We start from the raw sequence: 26,496 nt of genomic DNA, 5'->3' as shown, positions 1-26,496 counted from the left end.
CATAAGTGTGTACATTGATGCTATCATTTTACTACTCTTGAAAGTCTACGAATGTGTTGACTACGACCCTCTTGAAGAGCCTCCTCCAACTCCTGTGTTATGTGTAATAAATTAACAGGGTCAGTTTGAAGTAGTACATGGTCAATACTTTCATCTTTGTCTGGGTTTTTTATTGAAAAATCTAAAGTTATGAGAGGAGCAATCTGTTTTAACAGTGATCTTGATGCAATCTATAAAAAACATTTAAATGATAAAACAATAGAAACATAACAAATGATGGAATGATAAAATGATATAAAACCTGAACTTCAAATCTCCATTCCATATCATGGTACTCTGGTAACTTAAATCCGATATTTGTAAGTGTATCCAATATTTCATCTTTTTTAACATTATATAATTTGCTTAATATTATTTCTTGTTCTTCTGAAAAACCTAAAGATATTATGGAATCCCTAAAGTCCTCAGAACTTAGCTGCAAAAACAAATAAAATCATACATGTTATTTTATATATTGAACAACATAAATACAAATCAATATAATTTATGTATGTACTACCTTATATTTACAGCTCTCTAGTAATAAATTAACAAGTCCTTCAACTGAATTCTTAATCATATTTATATCAACTTGAAGTTTTTCTGAGAAAAAATGAAATGTCAAACAATCTTTATGTTTCTATAAAACAAACATCTACTTACGAGCAGCTGCATTATACAATTTAAAATTTGGTCCTTTCTGCAGGTAATCTATGACCAATTTACAAAAGTCCTGCAAAACTAAAGAAAATAGATCAGTATTACTTTACAAGGAAATCAACGATAAAGGACGTAAAATATACCCACCTTGTGGTGTATGTTCTACAAGAAGCAATACATGTTTTTTATGATCCGGTTTTAACGGTAACAACATTATTTTTTATTAATAAAAAGAACGTTATAATTAATTGCTTTATATTTCATATGAAAATAAAAATTTCTCGATTCTGAAAGGCGGCATATGGACCACCATATTTATTTATAATCATGTAAACGCATTTATCGATGGAGTCTTGTTTTATCATAGTTTAGCATTACGTTGTTAGATAGCGCTGAGAATGTAAACGAATATAGCCTTATAATTAAAGTTAGTATTTATTATCATTTAATATCAGTTCATAATTTACAATCGCTAAATTAAATAAAATCATAAAAACTTTGATCAGACTTTATTAATAAATATAATAAAACATGAGATTTAAAGATGTTCAAGGTTACATGATCTTTATTACAGAAGATTATAAAACCTTGTTATGTAGACCCTTTATATTTCATATGTGAAATTATGCCTTTGGTTGAGAAAGGGATGCTTTCAATTGAGCCTGTTGAAACATGTGTTGATATTTTTCTAATGTTTCACGATGCGTATCTTGTTTCTTATCGAAGGTAGTTATTAATTCTTCCACTCGTTTCCTAAATTTGCATAAACGAAAAGAATTATTAAATTATTGGATTTCTTATACTTTTGCTCTCCTTATTTAATAGCTTACAATTCAGAGGAAATATATTCCATCCGCTTAGCAACATTTTGCTTTGCTTCTTCTAAATCCTGTTTAATCAGAACAGTTCCTACTAGTTTAAAAACATCATCTTCTGCTTTCATACGATCCAATTCTTTTTTAACTGCAATATTCTCATTTAACTGTGCATCCAACTGTTGTCTTTGAATCATTGCTTTGGAATAATCTGATACAAACAGAAAATTAATTATAATCACATAATATACTTTAAGGAACACATTGTATATGTAGAAATAAATAAAATACCTTTTTGAACTTGTTTATATTTGTCTATTTCCGTTTTTAGATTCTTCTGAATTTCCTCTGTCATGTTTGTCTAAAAATGGAAATTATCAATGAAAAGTAAGTTACCTGATAGCAAAGTTGTACAATGTATAATATAATTTTTTGACTATACAGCAAAATCTCAATTAGCATTGTTGTAATTATTATATGAATAAAAATAAATTGTGTAGATGAAAAATGATCTCCTATACTAATACATCAATATTATCATACCATGATTGAAAAACGTTTTCTAAAGACCTTCTTTTATAAATTTCACTGTAACTAAACACCTATTACAGAGAAACAAAAAAGAACAGGAAATTTTAAGCTCACGTACTCCCCTTAATTAAATTTATACGTATTTCGTTAACCATATATATTCCAAACACTTCCAAACATTGACTAACATGATACAGTGACTGCAGAATAGAAATGTCTAAATATTCTTTTCTGCAACTACTACCAGGTGGCAATAGAGTCGATGCATAATATTTTTTGTTTGGAATTACATCTATGTATATATAGTTCAGTGAACGTAACGTTGAATTTCTTAACCTTAATGTTTTACGTCGCGGTGGATTTTGTGTAAACATTCAGTAATTAATAAAAGCTACCATGGAAAATCAAAACGGCGCAACGATTAAAAGCAATAATCCCGCTCCGACAGTGGAGCAGATTAATGCTGATAGGATAACTCAGGTATTTACTATAAGTTACTTTGTTATTTTACACCTCTCTTTATTTTATCTTCAATACAGAATAAAGACGTTTATTTTATATTTATTTCAGCTTGCGAATAAATACTGGGCACCGCACACTATGGATTCACATCTTCCGTTTAATCCTCAAATAGTAGAAGATATTTATGTCCAAGAAATATGCGCCTCTAAATTTTCCATTCGAAGAATCATGATGTTAGAATTCAGTCAGTGTTTAGAAAATTTTCTATGGCCAAACTATGATGCAAAAACCGCAACCCGTGCTCATACCATGTCTATTGTTGTCATGGTCAACGAGAAGTTCAGAGAACGAGTGCAAGTCTGGGAAGCGTTCGAAAAGAATCAGAAACATTTTCCTGGATTTTTTCAGAAAGTCTTGGAAGCATGCCTCGAAGAAAGTATAATGGATTTTGATTTAAAAGAACAGACAGCTCTGATTGTTTTTCTAAACCATTGTTTCAATTCTATGGAGGTGTCGTTAGTTCGGGAACAAGTAAAAAGATTAGTGTCTTTATCTATGTGGATTTCGCTACAACAAGGTCGTAGAGAATTGGAATTTAAAAAGTATCCAAAATGGAGAAAATACTGGAAAGTAATTAGAAAGAAGGATAGTCCTGAATGCAAAGAAAGATTGGAGTGGGATCGCAAATTCTTACATAGACTGATGATTAAATTTATGACAATATTAGAAACAATTCCAAAAGAAGGTAAGATAAAGAAAATAAAAATATTCTAATATACTTTAAAAATGATACAATTTAATATTTATCTTTTAACAGGATCACTTTTATCGGATAAAGTGAGATATTGTGAGAGGTTCCTTGAATTAGTGATAGATTTAGAAGCTTTACTACCAACTAGACGTTTCTTTAATACCGTTATGGATGATTGTCATCTAGTAGTACGATGTCAATTGTCGAATTTATTACATCGACCCGAAGGTGGATTGTTCGGTCAGGTGAGTTATATTTAAAACTTTTTCTAGAATATAAGTAAGAATAGCAAATATATTTTAAAAGTCGTATATTAAACTTGTTTTTATGAAAATGATATATCATTTATACAAAAGCCATATCTATACAAATATAAATACTACATGAATACTTAAAAGTAAGACAAATCTAGAAGTTTACATTATGAAATAATGAATATGAGAACACATAATGACCGTAGTTATAAAATGTTATTTATATATAATCTGTTATAAATTTGTCGAATATTTTGCATCAATAAGGCAAAAGTTATTTTGTTTCAAGGCACATTACATTTTTATAGAATAATTTAATTTCGATTCACGAATTTTTATAATTAAATAAGCTTTTATGCGATATCTTGGTATACTAAAATTTATACATTTAGAACTATGACTTTTTAAAATTTTTATATTATCCTCGCGGTATATTTAATACTGTTTACATAACGGATCGAACACTTCTTCGTATACGGATACCAGAATTAAAATTAGATTTAATTAAACCATTCTATCGTAGTTTGATATGTCTATTTGAAAAGTCTAAAATGTTAATAACCCGCGTTAATGGCAGTCATTTCTTCGCCCCAATCAAGCCCCTCGATGTTATCTTCAGAATTACAGCAATTGCATGTTTTACCCAGTAAAAATGTAACTCTTCTTTGCCCAAACACGCAAACGTACAGTATAAAAATTGCTTGTAGAATATTAATAACGATATGACAGTATAAAAGCGCATTGTAATTCAATCGTGACAATAACAACGACAGCCAACCGGTACTCATTATTATAAACAAAAACACAAACATCCTAAAGCTGTATTTCATTTTGTGATGAATTCGACCGTACGTACTCATTCGTTTTATTCTATTCGCTGTGGTTAATACAAAACATAGATCAATAATTATCGTGAATGCTATTGACGTAAATAACATTGAAATACCGAGCCAACCGATAGTTTCTTGAGGTGGATACAACGTTCCACCGACCATGGGTTTGTTGGTTTCTAAGGCAAAGTGTGCGAAAATTGCTGTTCCCGCTATACAGACTGTTGAACCCCAAACATACGAGGAATAATAACAGTATTTTCTGCCGTCGGTCACTCGTAGAAACACATTGCGCGAACGAAATGTGCTCCACACGTAATAACCCAAAGCATTGAGCCAGAAAAACGCAGCAAGCAACGAGACATACATTACGGTATCTGCAAAAGAAAAATATTTTCATAAGTAAACCCGAGTAAATATTAAATAAATTTCATAGGATATTTTCTATATATTTTCTATATCGTACCGGCAACCATAAAACTAACGTGATTGCCAAACTCCGTGAAGATTCGTACCATAGAGGCAGATTGGCCGGCAATAAGGCACAGAGTCATACTAGTTATCATGTTTCCCACAAGATCACGGAGTTGCGGTAAGACGAAATAGACGACTGCAACTACTAGGTAACTGGCTATCGATATCGCGTGAAAAGTAGGATCGATTCCGTGTTTCATTAAATAATCTGTATCAGTCCAGCCGACGACTACGTTCGGTACGCAGACCATAGCGTACGTAGCAACCAATCGATCTCTACTTAAAACTGCTTTATCAATGCAATAATGCCCGAAGGAATAGTCATGATGATTGGATATCGCTTCGAGATCATCTTCGTCATCCTCGTCTAGTCCTACAGCGTCTAAGCCGTATAGATATCCATGATTGTAGTTTCCCTTTGTCAAATGTCTGGTATAGTGTCGCAGTACACCGGTTGTCAATATAGCCAGACGATCCTCGCCTGATTGGTAATGGTACACGTTCCATTGATGCTCGTTCGACTGACACTTTGGTCTTCCTATTTTCAATTGATAATTCGGCTTGACCGGTCTGCTCCTTGAAATACCGTTCACCTTCTCCTCCACGAATTCCGGCCGCCACTCCGTCTCGTTCGTTTCCGTCAATGGCGTGCACGTGTCGTCGACGAGAAGTTCCTCGGGCTCGCAACACTTGGCGACGCTAATCAAATTTAATTCACCGTTGTTGCTGGCTAGAACAATGCGGGGATGATTCGCCCCCAGTGTGCCGATGATAAGTAGCGTACTCACTAGATGATACATGTCATTGAATCGGCACTGTTCCTACTCGTTGTCTCTCTGTTTCCGTACATTGATTCGCATGAGTTAACCACTTTTTTTTATAGTTCAGTTAGCAGCTTCGTTACCGATCGATTTCGCGAGGGTTACACAGTTATGTACTCTTCAAGGGCGTTTTTATTCACTCTGGTCGCGCAACGCGACGATAGAAATTGCCGTGTTGTTCATCGCCATACCTGCAAATGCCGCCAGCGGGTGCCCGCCTAGCAAGAGCTACCCCTGCCATACCCGCCGCCATCGCATCCCATTCTCTGTTTCACTATCCTCTACTATCTCTCTCCCTCTCTTCTATACCCGTTTTCTTTCCTCTCTTTTTCTCTCTTTCGGTTCCCTCCGACCGTCTCGTTCGTTTTCCTTATTCCCCTTCTACCCGTTACTCATCCTTACCTTTCTCGTTCACTTCACACGAATCTCTGGCTGCCTTCTTTTGATGTTTCTGTGTCTTTGCTAGTGATGAGTAGGGAAAATACCGTATGGAGAAAACCAAGTTTTCTATGTACATGAAACTATATAGGATAGTGCAGAATCATCGAATTTTATAGGGATTTTCTACATGTATTCTAACCTCCAATTTTTAATTAGCATTGAAATCGTAATTAAAAAAATAAATACAAAAAGTACATAAATATAATTTGTAATATACAGTTTTCGATGTTATATGTTTTCTGAAATTTATAGTGGGATATTGGCGACCTCCATTGGAAAATCCATCACTGGTCTTTGTTATGTTCTTGTTAACGCTAAAAACAATGTACTCTGGAAAAGTTTAATTGTACCACGTTCCCAGATATTTATAGTATGATCGTTTGTAACATCTTACAGGCGTTTATCTCCGTGACGTGATACAGGATACAGATGTGACATATTATTTGCAGAAATGGTTTCTTTATGTAAATCTGTTATTTATATACGTACGTTTTTTTGCAGAAACATACATGTATTGCGCAGTCATTTGGTATCTGAGACTATCGTGATATTTGCGATTCATTTTTATTCAGAATTGTTTTACCAATTAACTTTTCATGAATATGTAATTCAGCACCTATCAGTTTCCATTTTAAAAACGTCACGCCATTGTTATCGCGAATGAGCGGCTAATTCAAAACAGGATTTTTCTTCGAATCGATTAGAATCGATTTCTCGATTATTGGAAAGAGCTGACCGCGATATTTAAACACTTCGCATTAAAAACAAATCTCTTTAAATTTATCATTTTGTGGTAATTATAATATAAAGAAACTCGTTTATATTTTTCATTTTATTATTTACACATTTATTTATACAAATTTTCAATATACAAACGTAGATATTACATAGAAAATTCGTCGGAAAGTTGCAAGGGAACAATTATAAATTCTATAAACATTTAAAAATATTCTGCACGCTATTGATACATTTTAAAAACTTTGAAAACTCTTCGTAATTTAAAGTAAAGTAAAAAATGATGGAACAGTGTTGCGCACGAGCCGTTGCTATGCATTCAAAAAGTTTCGCGTTACTTTAAATATTGATTAGTTCGTGCAGGCGTTCATCGATGCACAAAGCGTCTCTTTGCATTCGCATACCGCGCGCAAATGTAAAATACTCATTCCCTGTGTAACTCACTGAAGCATTATTCACGGTAGCGTGGATAGTCACTCGGATACGTAGTTCTTTCTTTGACGTATTCTCGTTTATCGCATCATCGTTGAGCAGACTATTTGATTACTTACGCGCATTGCTTTGTTTAATTATCGCAACAGTTTAACGTAACGAGGAACGCGATTCTAGCCAAGTAATACCCTTTTATAATATTTTGCAAAGCAATTTTATTAACAAATTTTTTTACCAATGTTTCAAATTACAAAAATTAATTTTTTTAAACAGAGTCGAGTACTTTAGTATACATCTTAAAATAAGGTGAAAGTAATTAAAATTAATGCTGAAATAAATCATTACACGTTACAATGGCATCGTATCTGATAAGAAATAAACCTTAAAAATCCTATTGAGTTATTTATATTCTGCTTTGTATTTGTACGAAACTTCATTCAAGAGATAGCATTCGATAAAAAAATAATAAAGAGTACTCTCTCTTGTTTGCGCGACACGTGTATCGTTCACGGTATGACGACTGTTTTGTCTTGTCTTCTTCTTCTTTTTTTTTTTTTTTTTCTTATTTTTTTAAATGGTTAAAACGCGTCAGAAGCGTGCGTAATTTAAGGTGAATCGTCATGAGCGATGCGGCATGAGTCGACTAGAATGAAAGTACGACGCAAACGTCTTGAAAAGAGGAAAATAAAGTGATTAACTGCGAAAAAAATCGCATTGAAATCTTAAAAAAAATAGAATGGATTTTCTTTAACTAATCTACAAAAGATCGTGTAAAGCATAATCGATACACGATCAGTCACACGATGATAATTGACACGTTTTCCTACTTTAGTGTTTTTTCTTTCTTTTTCTTCTTCTTCTTCTTTTTTTTTTTTTTTATAATAATAGTGCAGAGATTCTTGCATAGTTTGTGATTATGAAACAAAATGTCGACTAGGTGGATTAATAGAGTATTAAATTAATCCTAAAATATATTAATTAACACTTTGACGACTATTGTCACTTTTTACAATTCAAAATTGTTAAATAATAATTCTCTAATAATGAAATTTACAACCATCAAAGTGTTAAAAATGCAAAGATAATATAAGAATGATAATGATAGAAGGACTAACAGTCGTGTTGGGATAATTCAACTTCCTCGGGTAGGACCACGTCTTCGCACTCTTCGTCCTTGTAAGCTGTCCAAGATTTCGGAAATCCAATTCCGCAAGGTCTTTTTTTGGCTAGCAACTTTCGGACACGCTTCCGTGTGGCGACCAGTAACAGGAATATTATGAAACCTTGTAACGCGTTCAGAATGTCCGTTGGTATCCTTTGGAGTGAAAATTAATATTAATACATACTTGGAGATGGAAAAATGGAAAAAAGGAGTAGGGATGAATTTTGAATCACTTCGAATATAATTAAGTGTAATTTACCAAAAATTATTCCTGGAACCATCAGCATAAGAAAGCACCTCGAAGATCCAAGTAACACCCATAACAAATATCAATTTAACATAAAGTAGAAATTTAAAGCGAAGTGCTTTTAATTTTCCTCCATGGCAATCACGACATTGATGCCACAATTTCCAGCTCGTCAATCCCAGATAGATGATGTTCAGCGTCAGTAAAATGGCAATTGGCCCATAAAAATACGCCCACATTTGTTTGGGCCCTGAAAAACAGAAACATCGACGTATTCTATAAACACATTTCGTAATAGTTCTTCGAATCAACATCGAACACGTGTTGGAATGAAAACTTATTAAAACGATAATTGTTTTGCCGAGATATCGTACCACTGAACCAACAGGTTTCTTCGCCAAAACCAGGCTTCAAGTGTCGTCCATCGATGTGATGCATTATCAATGCCGCTATCAGGAAGCACGTTGGTCCACCAAATCCGCACAAACAATAGATAGTAAATAGTAGCTTATCTTTGATCATGAAATGCTTAAACCTGTAACAACGATTGGATATTGTGAAAGCAATAGAAGTGATGAAATTGTTTTTCCTAGCACTTTCGCTGTCGCAATCGCGGTATCATAGTCGACTTGGAAATTCGAGAATTTGGAATTTTCAAATTATCAAATTTCTTAATTTCCCAAATTTGTAAATTTTCAAACTCCCAAATTTCCAAATTTGAAAATTGGATATACCTTTATCCAAACTTACCAAACAGTTCTCCAAATATTAAAAGAGACGATATTTAGCCAGAAGAAGACAGATATAAAGCCAAAATAAAGAATAAATCCTGAAACAAAACAAAAACAAAAAAACGATCAATTCACAGACGATTAGAAGTACTTCGATTTTCCAAGGTGAAATAACTCTACTCTTCTTTATTTCAATTAATAATTCCTACCTAAAGAGATACATATAGTATAATCTCCTTCTTCCTGGGGTCTCAGATTCTGAATGGAAAGAACAATATAGCTGACCGCAAGTGATGTAACTGCAGCCATCATGGCTTTGTCTTGAATTTCTCTTAATTCTGGCAGTAGCACGTAAACAGCTATAGTAGCGATTAAAAATATAGCCGATATGATACTGAGGATGCAGAACAATGTATCTTTCCATATCGTTGAACTGCTATAGTGTTCTCCTTCGAAGCATACGAATGCGATCTTGGTACTGGCATTGTTTCGATTTGCCACGCAGAATCTAAATATTTAATGAAACATACTGTGAGTCATATATTGTTCATCGGAAAGAGAATTTTCTGAAAAACAATTTTCTAACGATTAGAGTAGAGACGGATCGTGTTATACCTGTTCGCCGCGATTTTCTCATAGTCTGTTTCCGTAAATTGTAGCCAGGGTTTGCCATATTCGTAAATTACGGTAAAGTTGTCGTTAGCAGATTCGTCTGGGTCGATCAGGTAACTACCATGAGGGCACATTAGATGAATTCTCGTACCATCGGAACAATTCATCGAAGGCATCAATAGCGATCCGTGTGGGCAACAATCGACTTCGATCGCATGGCCCGTTGATATTGTCCACGTTAGTAGACATATCCATAACAATCCTGGAAGGGTAATAATTCCTTTTATCAATCTCCGATTGTACGATCGTAATTCATTGGAATTACATAGGTGATTAGATTAAAAGGAATACTTGAGTTGATACTGTGATTCAGGTGTTTAATGTTTCCATTTTTTATCTGATTTGTCTACTAATTCTTTGTGAATGTTATTCAGAATGTTTATATGTTTTATATAAAAATCAACGCTTAGATTTTTAATGGAAACTTTTGATACTTTCGATAAAATCTTATAAGTATTTAATGAATTTCACGGTTCTATGGTGAAATGTACATTGACGAAGATTAAGGTGCATTCGAAGCGTCCTTCTCGAAGGACACGTTGATTTATCGCGAGATCATGTGAAATGAAACATACTCATCCATGACATAGATATCTCGATTTCTATTACTGATAGAAGGTTTATATCGCGTTTTCTATTACCAAGCTTGCACATCGGAGGCTTACAGGGGATTTCGTGAATTTTCAATATTTTTATCTTCCTTTGATATTAGAACATATGTGTGTGTCAATCTGGTAGCGAAGATAGATTCAAAGATTAATCCCTTTAAACTAGCCATAAAAACAAATTGTAAGGAAACCTAATTAAATTTATAATTTAATTTCTTGAGCATATGACTCAGAATCCAATTAAAGCTTTAATTAACCAGATAATTATCAAGTTATGTTTTTAAAATGTACTAATTGACCGGACTGATACATCAAATTTATTACTAAAGGAAAAACACCTAAGATAAATAGGTGCATTTAATTTCAAAATAATTCAACAACAGATAACGATATGAATGAAGGGGGAAAGTAACGGATGTTCAAAACGAATTGGCTGACTGTATGGTGAAATGAAACAGATATAAATATATTTCTAAAAAAGTGATTAAGTCTCGTCGTGATAAGATAGAGTGTATTGCAGAAAAATTATTGTTCGTTATCGATATCAAACGTAAATGTACACTTCATGAAAGCACAAGGTTAAGAAATACTTCCATATATTCACTTACTATTTTAAATTTGAATATTTTATCTGTGTTTTGTGAAAAAAAAAAAATGACACAAAAATTTGACCTAATTAATAGTTTCCATTCAATTATTTCTAAGCTTTCGGGGATCTTACGACCCAGTCGTATTTCATTGATATTTCTTAACACGAGATAAGAATGATTTATTTGGACAAATGTGAAGCCGACATCGTTAATAAATTATTAAATGAATATTTATCCAAACGAGTTTTTTATCGTTGAACTCTTGCTCCCTTTTTTTAGTAATTTCCTTGGTGTAATTAAAATATTCGAAATTTTATAGTCTTAATTACGAAAGATTATTATTTAACGGCCGTTTAACGAGGACGATGGATAGGAGTGTTGAAAAAGAAATAGAATTTGATGGTTGTAACCCAGTTTAACGCGGGCCGTTTGTACATGTGCATCATGAAACGGTCAAATTGGCGCGAAGAAGGGATGCTTCTGTTAGCAAGACGCTCTCTTTAGACTCAATGCCTGCACATACACGGATGCTCGCTTTTTCCATTCATCCATGTATTCTTTTATTTTTCGCGGTTACATCCCGACATTTACACGTCCGTCGATCCAATTCATTCAATTGCAGCGCTGTTGTTCGAGCGCTAGATTCGCAACACGTTATTTCTTGTCACGCTAAATGATATCCCGTCGAGGGTATCATTAGAATAATCTAGTTTCTTATTTCTAGAATATCTTATACAAGGAATGTATCAAAATGGGGTCAACAAATATCGGTATTTTTATTAGCTTTTTATTTCTAGGAAATTTTATATACGGAATGCATCAAAATGGGGTCAACAAAAATCGGTATTTGTAGATACTCTTTATATTGTTTATCAAGCAACCACTGCAAATTATTAGTTTTTTATTTTTAGGATATTTTATATAGGGAATGTATCAAAATGGGGTCAACAAAAATCGGTATTTTTATTAGCTTTTTATTTCTAGGATATTTTATATACGGAATGCATCAAAATGGGGTCAACAAAAATCGGTATTTGTAGATGCTCTCTATATTGTTTATCAAGCAACCACTGCAAATTATTAGTTTTTTATTTTTAGGATATTTTATATAGGGAATGTATCGAAATGGGGTCAACAAAAATCGGTATTTTTATTTCTAGGATATTTTATGTAGAGAATGTATCAAAGTGGGGTCAACAAAAATCGGTATTTTAATTAGCTTTTTATTTCTAGGATATTTTATATAGGGAATGCATCAAAATGGGGTCAACAAAAATCAGTATTTGTAGATACTCTCTATATTGTTTATCAAGCAACCACTGCAAATTATTAGTTGTTTATTCCTAGAATATTTTATATAGGGAATGTATCAAAATGGGGTCAACAAAAATCGGTATTTTTATTTCTAGGATATTTTATATAGGGAATGTATCAAATCGAGGTCAACAAAAATCGGTATTCGTAGATACTCTCTATGTTCCTTATCGAGCAACCACTGTAAATTATTAGTTTTTTATTTCTAGAATATTTTATATAGGAAATATATCAAAATGGGGTCAACAAAAATTTTTATTTCTAGGATATTTTATATAGGGAATGCATCAAAATGGGGTCAACAAAAATCAGTATTTGTAGATACTCTCTATATTGTTTATCAAGCAACCACTGCAAATTATTAGTTTTTTATTCCTAGAATATTTTATATAGGGAATGTATCAAAATGGGGTCAACAAAAATCGGTATTTTTATTTCTAGGATATTTTATATAGGGAATGTATCAAAGCGAGGACAACAAAAATCGATATTCGTAGATACTCTCTATGTTGCTTATCAAGCAACCACTGTAAATTATTAGTTTTTTATTTCTAGGAAATTATATATAGAGAATGTATCAAATCGAGGTCAACAAAAATCGGTATTTGTAGATACTCTCTATGCTGCTTATCGAGCCAGCACTGCAAATTATTAGTTTTTTATTACCAGGATATCTTATAATTTGCAGTGCTGGCTCGATAAGCAACATAGGGAGTATCTATGAATACCGATTTTTGTTGACCCCGCTTTGATATATGTATTCCCTGTATCATCTACTACGTCAATCAGGCGAGTGAAAAAAATAAGCGAGCAAAAGTTTTCTTCTTCAGGTTTCTTGCGTGATGCAATCGGTATTTCAGCCTGAAAGAATTTTGCGTTTCTTTCATCGGAAACTGCAACGGGCTATTTCGAAGCGATCATTTATAAGGAGAAAAATCTTCGATGATTAAATATTCATGATAGATTACACGGAGACTTGCGATTCGATTACAAATGCGAGATTCAGCCGAGACTTATCCTATAAATTATTCGAGTATATCTTGCAATTGAACGTATCGATTCAGCATTAATGTTGAATTTCATAGTCCATTCTTTATCGTGACAATAAAATCCTGTTGCGATTGATTTTCGATGCTTTAAGTACCTGAACTTTCGACTTGGCTTGTAAAAGTTAAGTTTGTTGAACTTAATGTGGATCATTTTCGATATGAATTCTTTGTTTGAAATTTTAGTGCTTCGAGTATTCGAAAGATCCAAAATTTCAGTTCATCGAATATCCTAATTACCCAGAATTTAAATACCTTGAGTACTCGAATTATCCGTAATTTGAGGGCACCAAGTACCCTAATTACCCATAATTTAAATACTTTGAGTGCTCGAATTATCTGTAATTTGAACGCATCAAGTACCCTAATTACCCAGAGTTTAAATAGTTTAAGTACTCTAATTAATCGATGTTTAACCGTTTCGAATATTAGAATATTTCAACTATCCTAACTTGCAATTATCAACTTATTATACATGAATAGTTTTCATAAAAAATGAAAAAGAAAACAAGGAAAGAGGAAACGTCAAAGCTTTACACACCTTTGATTGGCAACGTGCCCAAGTACCTGCTAATGATCACGTCCAACGGCATTATCGCTTGATGTTTGTTACCGCATTTCTTCGTCACAAAACAAGTTTGATTTTTACGAAATTCGACGAACAATGAATCACATAAATCACCGATGATTTTCACTGTCGTTGGAAATTCTTATTTAACAAAGGATTGATTGAAATCTCGATGCTAGTATTGGAGAATAAATCTTCTTTGTTTACATCTGAATTAAGATGTTAATTTATTGATACCATAACTGGTTCTTTTTTTTTTCACTTGGTATCAGCTTCTGTTAGTCGATTCACCTTTTGCAGAGTGGTCGGTTCAACTTATGTTCTCGTTTCGAAATGAAAACGTCGAGAAATAAATGTTGAACGAGAATGATGCACGTTGACACAGTTGCGCTTCGCGTGGAACTGAAACAATCGTGGATAAAGCATTGATGAACTACCCGTTCAGAGATAGCAACGATCCTCTCCCACTGTGTCGCATTTCTGGCACCGTCATGCTACCATGACTTTTTTATCTTATTACCAGGAGATCACATTCTCGTTGAACGCGATTCCTCCACCCTCATTCGAACAGGGTTGTAGTCGAATTATTTCAAATTGAAATCCCAATTCTGCTTTTCAAATATATAGAATATTAGGATTTTTGTAATAAACCTGTTTCAAATTTTACTCTCGTACAGTTAGATTACTGGAAATTTCATTTTTTAGTGCAATATATTAGAAAAAATAGATATTCAAATTTCATTAGTAATTTAAATTATACATTTTTTCAACTTGTTCTTTACAAATAGCTTTGAAAATAAATAAATAACAGCTTTCTTAGCCTCTAACGATCTACAATTTCGACACTAATGTTATGTTAATTATATTCGCGACATCTTAAAAGCGTAACACTCGTGAGCTGATAATTCTTTTTTTGAGATGAAATTTCGTAACGAGAACCGCAGCCTTGGTTGTTAGTCGTCGAATCGGTTGGCCTTGATTAACAATCATTTTATTTTACTTTGAAGTAACTTATTCGTAGACAGACTAATGATTAACATACAGCGCAATACCCCGAGGAGACCTAAAACATCATAGCTGAGAGCATTATGATATTATAATGAATATATAGCAAAGACGCGAGGAAATAGAAGATAAAGAGCCGAGACATAACGGAAATCATTGACGAATAACCGCGATAATTTATCGTATGTATGTACTTGCTGCTCTTTACTTTATAACGTTTAATGAATTTTTTTCAGTTACTGGAGATGCTCAAATTTTATGCCAGATTCGAGATCAACGAGGAGAGCGGAGATCCTCTTACGGATCACGATATGACACAGTTGCATTACACCAAAATCACTTCTCTTCAGGTATAAAACAAACGATGTTATTTATTTGAAGTCTCAGAAATTGTAGAAATTGTTTATATTGTAAGAAAGAAATTTTTGAAATTCCCTTTGTTAACACGTTCATTGTCATCGAGCTCATCAACTCCCCCATAGTGGATTTTGATCCAGCTATAGAGATTCATTGAATATTATACCACTTGTCTATGTCATTTGTCAAGTCGTCGACATTGTCGTTAGGGTAGACGTTCACCTACTAAAGCCAATGGGGTATGAAAGTATAAACCAAGAAATAAAATTCAAACTCTGCGCAGAAAGCAGTATTCGCCAAGTTCCCAGACTTGAGGAGTTTCGCATTGGCGAACGTGGCGAGCGTCGACACGAGGGAGGCTCTTTACAAACATTTCGTTTTACTCACGTAAGATTTCCCCTATTTTATTATTAATTTCTCTAATTTTTTCTAGTTTTTATCATTAATTTATTATTCATTATTATTTCCCTTCGCCATTATTATACACCTTTCAATTCACCTTGATCTCTTTTCTTTTCAGTCAGGGGAAATTGAGATCAATCGCCAGTTACCTCAGCCTGGTCCCATCAGAAGAACGAGAAAAAGAAGAGAACTGGTATCGTTACGATGTAGAGTTTCTTCAAGAATTATTAGTAAGTTTTTAATGTAGATAAAACCTGTTATTTTTAATTGATTGATACTAATATATAAAAATGAAATTTCAGATTTCACGGCACGAGCGTAGAGCGTCGCAATTGGAGGAACTGAATGAAATGCCGCTTTATCCAACGGAGGAAATTATTTGGAACGAAAGCATTGTACCCACCGAATATTTTTCTGGCGAAGGATGTTTAGCTTTGCCGAAGTTGAATTTACAGTTTCTCACTTTGCACGATTATTTATTGAGGAACTTTAATCTTTTTCGACTCGAATCTACTTGTACGTACGAATACCAAGAATATAATATAGAATGTATTTATACAGTTTAAATAATAATATTAATTATTTATTATAGATGAAATACGTCAGGATATTGAAGATGCAGTTAGCAGATTAAGTCCTTGGTATGATAACTTTCTTTAATTCAGATTAATCTAAACAAGTGCAAACAGTAGCAGATATTTGATTGTTTTATTTGTTTTATTCAGGCGTGCCGAAGACGGTGGTGTTTATTTTGGTGGTTGGGCAAGAATGGCCCAGCCGATCACTCAGTTCGCCGTAGTTGAAGTAGCGAAACCTAATATCGGTGAGAAGAGGCCATCCAGAGTTCGTGCTGATGTCACCATAAATTTAAGTGTTCGTAAAGAAATTAAATCCGAGTGGGAGAATCTTCGCAAACACGACGTCTGTTTTTTAATTACAGTCAAACCTCAGAACCCAATCGGTACGATATTGTCAGGATACCTCTCGTTGATCTTACACGATTGAAACTATAATATGATTTACATTTCTTCATATACAGGCACAAAATACAGTCACAAACTACCTTTTGTTCCACAAGTTGGATTAACAACAGTTAGAGGATGCGAAGTTGAAGGAATGCTGGATTCGAATGGTAGAGTAATCGAGGATGGTCCTGAACCACGTCCCATTTTACCCGGTGATACTCGAACATACAGAGTATGGTTAGATTCCAATCAGTATAGAATCGACATGGACAATGCTAGTCACGGTGGTGAAGACGTATACGAGAGCTTTAACATTATAATGAGACGTAAGCCAAAAGAGAATAACTTCAAAGCAGTTCTGGAAACGATAAGGGAACTTATGAACACGGAATGCGTTGTTCCCGATTGGCTCCATGATATAATTCTTGGATACGGTGATCCTGGAGCAGCCCGTTATGCAAGGTACATTAAAATGGTATACTCTTACAGTATTACGTATAAAATTAATTATCATACATTGTTACTTATGAATTTCTTTATTTAGAATGCCAAATGAAATAGCAACGATGGATTTTAACGACACGTTCCTAGATATAAATCATTTAAGAGCTAGTTTCCCCCAGTACGAAATTAAAGTTTCTACCGATGATGAATCAAAATTGGTACGACCGTTTCGTTTAAAGTTTGAAGATGTAATTACTAAACAGAATAATGAACCAATTAGAAAAGTGATCAGGGTAGAGCCTCATGTACCGCCTAGTCGAGGTCCTTACAAAGCTAACGAGCCTAAAAAGTACGTAGATTTAATTTTATCCATGAATTTATGGATCATGTTCTTTATAATATTATGATATATTACAGGAATCAGATTCCTTTCACACCAACACAAGTTGAAGCCATTCGTGCTGGTATGCAACCAGGATTAACTCTCGTTGTTGGTCCACCTGGTACAGGAAAAACTGATGTTGCTGTTCAAATCATTTCAAATCTTTATCATAATTTTCCGAATCAAAGAACGCTGATAGTCACCCACTCGAATCAGGCTCTTAATCAGCTGTTTGAAAAAATTATGGCGCTTGATATCGATGAAAGACATTTGCTACGTCTCGGTCACGGAGAAGAAGCATTAGAAACTGAAAAGGACTTCAGCAGATACGGTAGAGTTAACTATGTTTTAGCTAAGCGTTTGGATCTCTTAATGGAAGTTCAAAGATTGCAGGTTCGTAATTCATAATATGTATTTACCTACGTTCTTCTACATGCATGTAACAATTATTTGCTTTCAGGAATCTTTAAATGTAAAAGGTGATGTTGCGTACACGTGTGAAACAGCAGGACACTTTTTTATGTATCAAATATTAGCAAGGTGGGAACGTTTCGAAGCAAGGATTAAACAGAGACAAGGAAACAATCCACCTCCTGCTTACATTATTGACGAAGAATTTCCATTTCACAAATTTTTTGACAACGCGCCAAAGCCATTATTTAAACGCAATACGTTTGAGGAAGATCTTGAAATAGCACGAAGCTGTTTCCGGTAAATATAGGAAAAATAATAATTTATATAACAAACGTAAGAGTTTTTGTTATTAAATTTTAACTAAATTTTCTTACAGATACGTAGAACGGATTTTTGCTCAATTAGAAGAATTTAGAGCCTTTGAATTGTTAAGGTCTGGTTTAGATAGATCAAAATACTTGTTGGTTAAAGAAGCTAAAGTTATCGCCATGACGTGTACTCATGCCGCTCTTAAAAGACGCGAACTCGTTGATATGGGTTTTAAATATGATAATATTCTTATGGAAGAATCAGCACAAATTTTAGAAATAGAAACTTTCATACCGTTGTTATTACAAAATCCTCAAGATGGATATAATAGACTGAAACGTTGGATAATGATAGGAGATCATCATCAGCTGCCGCCGGTGATTAAAAACATGGCCTTTCAAAAATATTCGAACATGGAACAATCCCTTTTCGCAAGATTCGTTCGATTGGGTGTACCGACGGTTGATCTCGATGGTCAAGGACGTGCAAGACCTAGTATCTGTAATCTCTATAATTGGAGATACAAGAAATTGGGAAATCTTTCACACGTGGAAAATAGTTCGGAATATCTAGTAGCAAATGCTGGATTTCTCTATGACTTTCAACTTATCAACGTGGAAGATTTCAATGGAGTCGGAGAAAGCGAGCCCAGTGCTTACTTCTATCAAAATCTTGCCGAAGCTGAATATTGCGTAGCTGTGTTTATGTACATGCGTCTCCTTGGTTATCCAGCTGACAAGATTAGTATATTGACTACATATAATGGGCAAAAACATTTAATAAGAGACGTAATAAATATTAGATGTGCTAGTAATCCTTTAATAGGTCGACCGAATAAAGTAACGACGGTTGATAAGTACCAGGGTCAACAAAATGATTACATATTGTTATCACTTGTAAAAACACGTGCAGTAGGTCATTTGAGGGATGCACGTCGTTTGGTGGTTGCTATGTCAAGAGCACGTCTTGGCCTTTACGTCTTTGCTAGAGTATCCCTTTTCAAAAACTGTTTTGAATTAACACCTGCCTTTGCTCAATTAATGCAACGACCATTAAAGCTACAACTTCTTCCGGAAGAGCATTATCCCACTGAAAGGCTTAACGATGAAATTCCATCTACTCCGCCAATGGAAATTGAAGATATGCCCCATATGGCTAAGTTTGTCTATGATTATTATATAGAAAAAGTTAGCGGTATGAAAGTAAGTACAATTTTTTTTTTTTTTTCATATTTATTCCAATAATGATTGATCAAGCAACAATCTAATCCAACGTTTATTTATTAATTACAGGAATCACAGAAAGTATGGCAGAAACCAGGTACAGTACAACAACCCAGTAGTCCTAATCACAAAGTACCTGCTCATCCGGGAGCCGATGACGATACAGATGACGAAGAATTTAATCAAATGGACGATCAACAGTCGACTGTTAAAGAAGAAAATGTAGAATCAAAATTCGAACTAATCAAGAATTTAATCGAAGATCCAGCATCGGAAAGTGAAGACAATGATCGTTGAAAATAAGTATGAATAGTAATAAGCAAATATTTTTTACTGAAAATACAATCCTTTCATTATATTTATTGTACAGTGACATATAGAATTAAAAGATAATTTGTATCCTGTATATGTATTAAAAATAATATTACATTATGATTTATAACATCATACATATATTTTATTTTGAAAATATGTCTTAGGCAAACAGATTAATATTTCATTTTGTTTTAACAAATTTTTCAGACTGTGACCTTTTATGCCTCTCAACGACGTTCTTCGAATGTTCATTAGTCAAGTGTACACTCGATGGTATATAACTATTATCGAACTTCATTAATTTACTGGTAAAATCTGGATGATACTCTTCGACAGAAGCTTTGATCCCCTTTGAATTGGGGATATACTCTTCAGAATGATCAGTAACATTGGTCGCGCTAGGTTCATAAGTTTCGTAGGATACCTTTGATGAATCTACAGAATTCGGAACGTATCGAACTACTTCTGCTATGCTTTTATTATCCGATACCGTCGGTGAATATTCGTTTGAAGATAGTTGGATTTGTTCCAACATACTCTTTCTACTCGGTATATAATTTAAGTTTGCGCATAACTTCTTTGTCGTAGGTGTATCCGGTACATACTCCTCTAACGCATCAGTCTCTACACTCTCGAGAGGTAAATATCTTTTAGATCTATTATTTTTGGTATCATTTGATGTCTTTATAGCATCGCTGTTTTCCGATTTTTTTGTTAAAGTATTTTTACTATCCTTTTGATGCGTGCGACTGGTATGGTTGTGCGATTTTTCTACCATTCGGTCACGGGTTACTCCTTTCGACGTTGTTTTGGGTTCCTCTGTTTTTTCCACTTTCTTTTTCGCTGGAGATACGTTTACTCTGATTGTTGGTAATAATGTAACATCTTTTACGCTTTCTGATGGGTCAATTGTATATCTGTGATTTATAAAAACATTTTTACAGATCTATACATATACTGATAACTATTATACAATTTGCGACGATGCTTTAATTTTAATACAATAAATTAAATTAAGTACACCTTATCCTAAATCTAATTAAAAAATTACATGTGTACATTTTGTTATCAGATAAGACACGTGATAAAATATAAATCTTCGATCGAAATTAGAATTTTATAATATAAATATTGCTTACGTGACATCCAATTGTCGCGTAGATTTTTTCCATTTGTATTTTTTGAAATCCTCCAGTGATCCTTCGGCATTCCGTAAAATTGCTTTCTTCAGAATTTTATACAAAGCAGCCCAGTCCTCGAGATCAAGCCACTTGTTAGTCGAGACTTTTTTCTTTTTAATCTTAATAACTTTTTCTTGAACAGTGACGACAGCTGTAGCTAGACAATTGTCTGAAGCCTATAAACACAGCTTCTGTTTTATTTATGTAGATGTAGAAGTATACTGTGGTAGAAGTATCTAATGACAGCTGTTAACAGCTGTTGATCGTGATACCTTAATTACTTCCAAATATTGACCATCACGAAACATTGTTTATAATGTTACAAATTGCCAGCAATTTAATTGTCTCCTTGTGAATTTGTGTTGTGCACGGTTTTAAACACTGTACACTATTTGTTTAAAAACATATCCACTATCATTTTATAATATCCCTGCTTGTCACCTTGAGTAAGATATGATGTCAGCATGGCATACCGACTCACGCATGTGTGAGCTAAAGAAAACGAAAGTAAAAGATGAAACCATTTAAATTTGTGTAAAAATTTAATATGTAATTATTTACGCAAAGATTTTATATAATTTTTTTATATTACATTATTATAATGTAACTATATATACAATATAAGAAATTGATGATACATATTATATTTTACAGTTTGTAATATTTATTTTATTTCTTCATTCGTTTTCTTAATTTAGTTATTAATACATATATTGATATGATTAAAATATAAATTAACATAGATATAAATTAACGTTTTTTCTTCGTAAACGAAAATATTTCAAACGAAGATATATTTATACAATTATATATAATATAAACTTAAGTTTAAAATGTATTGTTTCCTTGAAATAAAATTTCATATATAAAGAATACATTACTATGATTTACTGTAATTTTTTTAGTGAGTTTTGTATAAAAATATTGATGATCAAATACTATGATGTATGTTCAGAAAGATATTTTCGTTTGAATTTGTTATAGGTATTAACATACAGTACTTTCGAATGAAATAAAATAAAATAAACAGAACACAATGACGGCAGAAAAAAAGCCCACTATTATGGAAAGATTAATAGTGTTAAGTGAAACTGATATTAAAAAACTTAAGGTATGCCCTAACCTACCTTTTGTTTTAGCTATAATGAATCAAATATATATACATATTTATATATAATCATTTTCTCTATTTTAATGATTATAGGTTATCAGTTATGGAATTGCCAGTATAAGTTTAGTTGTTGCACTTTATAGAATAAAACCTGTATGTATGACATGTACCAATAATGTTTTAAATAACTTCAATGTTTTATACCTTTTATTATTATATCTTTAGTTTGCTAAATTTAGAACACCATCCAGTATACCTTCTCGTTTTATACAAAGAAAAGTTCAACTACAAGGTACTGTGAAACAAATACATCCTAGTTGTGGTACGCTTCTCATGGTTGATCACAAGCCATTAATACCCTTGCCCCGATTAAGCAGTCCTAAATATCTACCAATTAAAATAGCTGGACTTGACATTACAACTAATGGTAAGTACTATTTAAACATCTACAAATACAGCGTTTCAAATAATTGGTATTCTATTAGGTATTAGCTGGTTACAAACAATTGTTGGCCAACAGGAGATAACTTTCATACCTGTGACCAAAGAGAAAGAATACTTGAACTGCATAGTTCTTCTAAAACAAAATCAGGTAAGAAAATATTTTTATATCTGTCTTGTTTTATTTATTTATACTGAAATCACACAGGAACATGTAAAAATTGGCGAAGAGTTAACAAAAGTTGGTTTTGCTTTAATAAACAAAGACTTTCCAAAGTTAACGTCAAAGGATAAAGATGTTTCAAACTATCAGAAATGTTTATTAAAAGCACAGAAATGGGCGCAAAATAAAAGAAATGGATATTGGCATTTCATTATACGTCCTACTGTTTTATGGAAAATGAAACAGAATTTAGTTAAAAAAGTAAAAGACATACTACCCCCGTTCATAATAAAACAACTCAATATTTGAGCGTAGCTTTATTGTTTTCTTTTATTCTTTTCATAAATATTCATCAAATGATATAAAGGAGATTAATACATACTTTTGTGATGTACTTAAACATCTGTTATCTGTTTTCTTTTTTAAAGGAATAAATAGTAACAATTATAAAAGTCAGTATTTAAAAAACAAACATTTTATTTTCATACCATTTATACATCCTTTTACCAACTTTTATATACAATTAAAAGCATCATTTTTTACCGCTATGTATATAAGTTTACTGCATTAGTCAAAGAATAATTGCAATTGTATATGTATGTAGGTTTATTGCATTAGCCAAAAAATAACTAATGTTTCTTTTTATATGTATATTTTGTGAAACGTACCTTACATAGAAAAATAGATCACATACAAAAATAGAAATTAAAAATGTAACGAAAGATTTACACTATTTTTATAGTTTACAACAAACAATTTTAATTGTAAGAAAATAATTTAAATCGTATAAACGAACGTAATTTATAATATAAATTATCTTATTCATAGAACTATTATTTTAATATTTAATTTTATTGTATAACACAGTATTAACCTTATATACAAATCTAAATCACAGTCTCTAACGCATTTCCCAATTACTGTTATCATTCATGAGAAAATTAGATGTAATAACGTAGAAAACGTGTTATAATATCATTCTATGAAACTTTGTTCGAGAACTGTAAATAAAAGGCGTACATTATTAAAATAACGGAATGTAAATATGGTTTTAAATCTTGTAAAATGTAAATAAGTCGATATGTCTGGAATATGTAGAACCTTTAACATAAAATAGAACAATAGAATAGTTAACTTTTTACTTCTTAACAGAATCATCTTTCTTTTCTACTGGTTTGGATTTTGTAGGTTGAGCTTCACGAGCGCCTTTTCTGATGGATTCATCGGGCTTTGATTTTACTGTTGATTCAGTGCTTTTTTTTGTTTCAGTTTTTGCCTGTGAGTTGGAATTATCTTTTTTAACATCCTTCAAATTATCTTTTCCAGCTTCTTTTACATTATCTTTTTTAATTGCTTTCGATGGAGCTTTTGAAGCAGGTGGTGGTGGTGGTGGTGGTGCTGTAGTTGGTTTTGGAGTAGTAGTAGTAGTAGTAGTAGTAGTAGTAGTTGTGGTGGTGGTGGTGGTAGTAGGTAGCCGTGTTGTAGGTTTTTGTGTAGTTGGTTTTGTTGTTGTTGCTTGTGAACTTGGCTTCTGTGTTGTTTGTTCTTTAGTTGGTTTTGAACGTGACTTTTTATCAGTCTCTTGATAAGGTTTTGTATTTGTGGATTTCACTTCTACTTTCACGTTTGGTGTCTCGGAAACCGTTAGAAGCGGTTCTTCCTTATTCTGTACTTTTGCATTTGATGATTTTTTATTGTTTGCCAAGTCTGGAAATGCTTGTTTCAATGGAACTCTCAAAATATATTCGTTCCAAGGAGATCCAAGCCACAAGTATCCATTATGTACATATGCAGAGCAAATATCATAAACTTTCATGTCTGGTGAATACAAAGCATCCAAAATATTTCCTGCTTTATCCATTCTGAGTACTATCGATGTTTTCTTCACATCAACTATTTTTAAAGCTTCGAATGAGCCTATAGCATGTATAAATCTTTCTGCATAATAATTTGGATAGATATCTTGCAATATTTTAAATGGAGCTTCTATGGAATACAACAATCTGGATAACATTTTCCTTATATATGGATGTGGCATCAGAGAATGAGGTAGAAAAGGATGCTCAGAATCTATGGATACAATTAAAGATACTAAAAATCCTCCTTGTCCATCACTATGTACATTATCTGGTAAGCCAGGTAGGGCCTCTGCGAAAATTTCGTGTTGCCCAGCTTTTGGACCTTTCAAATGATATTTGATCATTCTTGAAGTAAGACATTCTAATACAATCACAAAGCTTTCATCATCACTCAATAAAACACCATTTGCAAAACCTAGATTTTTTACCAATACTTCATTCTTTTTTGTTGCTGCATTATAACGAATAAGTCTACAAATAAATAAATAAATATTTATATATAATGAAATAAATATTGTATATTAATTAAATTTTAAATTTTTACCTTCCAGAAGGATTGGCCAAAAATGTATATAGCCCATCATGTATGGCAAAATCTGTGCTTGAATCTGTCCAATAAATGTCTCCATTCTTTGCAATGTCCAAAGAATTAACTATTTTTGGAGCTTTTCCATCAATGGGTTTAGAACTGTTGACTAAGTTTACATACTGCCGTGTCTTAACATTAACTTTAAAAATACCATAGTAAGCATCAGCAACAAATAATTCTCCTTTATCATTAAATTTCAGACCTAGAGGTCTACCACATTTCTCTTCTTGCCATAAGCCATCTGAAAATATTCATCTTATTTAATATGGGTAAATAATAATCATGATGACTAATCAATTAAATTCATTATTTTTCTTTTCGATAAAACTGAATAAAATTAAAATTCTACATACCACACTTCTGACCAAACTTCACGATTGGTTCAATGCGATTTTCTTCGAGTTTCACGACATAACCTCCGCGTACCCCAGTATATATTTCTCCATTATATGACGCAAAACATTCGGCACCTTTGATCTCTGCAGCAAATAATACTTCTGCTCCCTGCAATCGACTTTTTAATTCCACCTGATTTTTTACATCGTGAGGAACTTTTATACTGAAATATTTATTAAAAAATTACAACTATTTGTTACTTATATTTTTATATTAATTGATAATAGATAAAGTAGATATCATACCTATATTCGGAATATTCTGCGTGTGGAAGTAAACCCGGTAAAAATGTAATCAGAGCTAAGAAAAGACCAGTGTATATTATCACCGTACCTATAGACTTTAAATATCCCATTATTTATGTTATTTCAAAGACGTGCCTTTATATTTAAATGTTATTTTCGCGAAATTTTATGAACAGAAGTACGCATTAACTTTTCTTCATTCCAGCACTAATGCTACCGAGGAAAAACTAAAACCACCTTTACCCTAACTGTTTCTTGCCGGCTTAGATAACGGCATTCGCGATTTTAATGGCGGTGAATTACAGACTGTAAAACGCATATGTTGTATCTTTACCAATATCATTAAAAAGAGGTCCAAATATGCGCCACGTAAACGGAAGATGTCGATGTTATCGATTTCCGTTTGCTGTATAATCTTATTTTTTTGGCCAACTCACCAAAATTTGTTATGGTAACAATACATTTCGGCAATAAGTCGATTGGATTAACTCAAAGTTCCAAGGCTTGTTTGT

The 26,496-nt window shown here is 32.8% G+C and overlaps 8 protein-coding genes across 13 annotated transcripts; 2 read left to right on the top strand and 6 right to left on the bottom strand.

Moving 5' to 3' along the window:
- Window positions 1-17: 17 nt before the first annotated feature.
- LOC117602831 (COMM domain-containing protein 2-like) lies at window positions 18-1,038 on the bottom strand. Its single transcript, XM_034321328.2, has 5 exons — window positions 847-1,038; window positions 703-780; window positions 560-642; window positions 302-475; window positions 18-230 (listed from the first exon to the last, which is right to left on the bottom strand). Exons 1-5 carry the CDS (start codon window positions 911-913, stop codon window positions 24-26), a joined length of 609 nt encoding a protein of 202 aa, XP_034177219.2. The 5' UTR covers window positions 914-1,038; the 3' UTR covers window positions 18-23.
- Window positions 1,039-1,191: 153 nt separating this feature from the next.
- On the bottom strand, window positions 1,192-2,264 carry LOC117602834 (prefoldin subunit 6-like). The gene is made up of 4 exons (XM_034321331.2): window positions 2,058-2,264; window positions 1,806-1,875; window positions 1,530-1,725; window positions 1,192-1,452 (listed from the first exon to the last, which is right to left on the bottom strand). The coding sequence occupies exons 1-4, from the start codon at window positions 2,058-2,060 to the stop codon at window positions 1,323-1,325; spliced, it is 399 nt and encodes a 132-aa protein (XP_034177222.1). The 5' UTR covers window positions 2,061-2,264; the 3' UTR covers window positions 1,192-1,322.
- Window positions 2,265-2,336: 72 nt separating this feature from the next.
- LOC117602820 (RNA helicase aquarius) lies at window positions 2,337-20,346 on the top strand. Its single transcript, XM_034321312.2, has 16 exons — window positions 2,337-2,525; window positions 2,616-3,252; window positions 3,325-3,503; window positions 15,425-15,538; window positions 15,829-15,932; window positions 16,066-16,177; window positions 16,250-16,463; window positions 16,540-16,588; window positions 16,673-16,908; window positions 16,987-17,374; window positions 17,457-17,705; window positions 17,774-18,131; window positions 18,199-18,449; window positions 18,529-19,663; window positions 19,754-19,987; window positions 20,207-20,346. Exons 1-15 carry the CDS (start codon window positions 2,442-2,444, stop codon window positions 19,979-19,981), a joined length of 4,338 nt encoding a protein of 1,445 aa, XP_034177203.2. The 5' UTR covers window positions 2,337-2,441; the 3' UTR covers window positions 19,982-19,987; window positions 20,207-20,346.
- mthl5 (G-protein coupled receptor Mth-like 5) lies at window positions 3,698-6,743 on the bottom strand. Of its 2 annotated transcripts, XM_034321318.2 has the most exons (3): window positions 6,473-6,743; window positions 4,809-6,392; window positions 3,698-4,719 (listed from the first exon to the last, which is right to left on the bottom strand). In XM_034321318.2, the coding sequence occupies exons 2-3, from the start codon at window positions 5,614-5,616 to the stop codon at window positions 4,067-4,069; spliced, it is 1,461 nt and encodes a 486-aa protein (XP_034177209.1). In that variant the 5' UTR covers window positions 5,617-6,392; window positions 6,473-6,743; the 3' UTR covers window positions 3,698-4,066. The 2 variants fall into 2 exon arrangements, with proteins under 2 accessions (XP_034177209.1, XP_034177210.1); XM_034321319.2 differs by having other exon boundaries at window positions 4,809-6,743.
- On the bottom strand, window positions 6,930-14,609 carry LOC117602826 (G-protein coupled receptor Mth2). The gene is made up of 7 exons (XM_034321320.2): window positions 14,157-14,609; window positions 10,001-10,259; window positions 9,595-9,893; window positions 9,405-9,483; window positions 9,029-9,189; window positions 8,667-8,904; window positions 6,930-8,560 (listed from the first exon to the last, which is right to left on the bottom strand). Exons 1-7 carry the CDS (start codon window positions 14,206-14,208, stop codon window positions 8,356-8,358), a joined length of 1,293 nt encoding a protein of 430 aa, XP_034177211.1. The 5' UTR covers window positions 14,209-14,609; the 3' UTR covers window positions 6,930-8,355.
- Window positions 20,181-21,593, bottom strand: LOC117602829 (uncharacterized). Its single transcript, XM_034321322.2, has 3 exons — window positions 21,453-21,593; window positions 21,139-21,356; window positions 20,181-20,916 (listed from the first exon to the last, which is right to left on the bottom strand). The coding sequence occupies exons 1-3, from the start codon at window positions 21,486-21,488 to the stop codon at window positions 20,181-20,183; spliced, it is 990 nt and encodes a 329-aa protein (XP_034177213.1). The 5' UTR covers window positions 21,489-21,593.
- On the top strand, window positions 20,506-24,656 carry LOC117602830 (protein C3orf33 homolog). Of its 5 annotated transcripts, none has more exons than XM_034321323.2 (6): window positions 20,506-20,638; window positions 22,165-22,291; window positions 22,385-22,444; window positions 22,517-22,718; window positions 22,777-22,883; window positions 22,941-24,656. In XM_034321323.2, exons 2-6 carry the CDS (start codon window positions 22,217-22,219, stop codon window positions 23,202-23,204), a joined length of 708 nt encoding a protein of 235 aa, XP_034177214.1. In that variant the 5' UTR covers window positions 20,506-20,638; window positions 22,165-22,216; the 3' UTR covers window positions 23,205-24,656. The 5 variants fall into 5 exon arrangements, with proteins under 5 accessions (XP_034177214.1, XP_076547278.1, XP_034177216.1 ...); XM_076691163.1 differs by lacking the exon at window positions 20,506-20,638 and adding an exon at window positions 21,490-21,626; XM_034321325.2 differs by lacking the exon at window positions 20,506-20,638 and adding an exon at window positions 21,550-21,687.
- LOC117602823 (adipocyte plasma membrane-associated protein Hemomucin) lies at window positions 23,349-26,484 on the bottom strand. The gene is made up of 4 exons (XM_034321315.2): window positions 25,985-26,484; window positions 25,697-25,902; window positions 25,299-25,584; window positions 23,349-25,225 (listed from the first exon to the last, which is right to left on the bottom strand). Exons 1-4 carry the CDS (start codon window positions 26,092-26,094, stop codon window positions 24,034-24,036), a joined length of 1,794 nt encoding a protein of 597 aa, XP_034177206.2. The 5' UTR covers window positions 26,095-26,484; the 3' UTR covers window positions 23,349-24,033.
- Window positions 26,485-26,496: the final 12 nt, after the last annotated feature.

This window comes from Osmia lignaria, chromosome 12, assembly GCF_051020975.1.
Source record: "Osmia lignaria lignaria isolate PbOS001 chromosome 12, iyOsmLign1, whole genome shotgun sequence".
Lineage (NCBI taxonomy): Eukaryota > Metazoa > Arthropoda > Insecta > Hymenoptera > Megachilidae > Osmia > Osmia lignaria.
The sequence above is the reverse complement of the archived record's forward strand: the minus strand, read 5'-3'. Positions and strand labels throughout refer to the sequence as shown.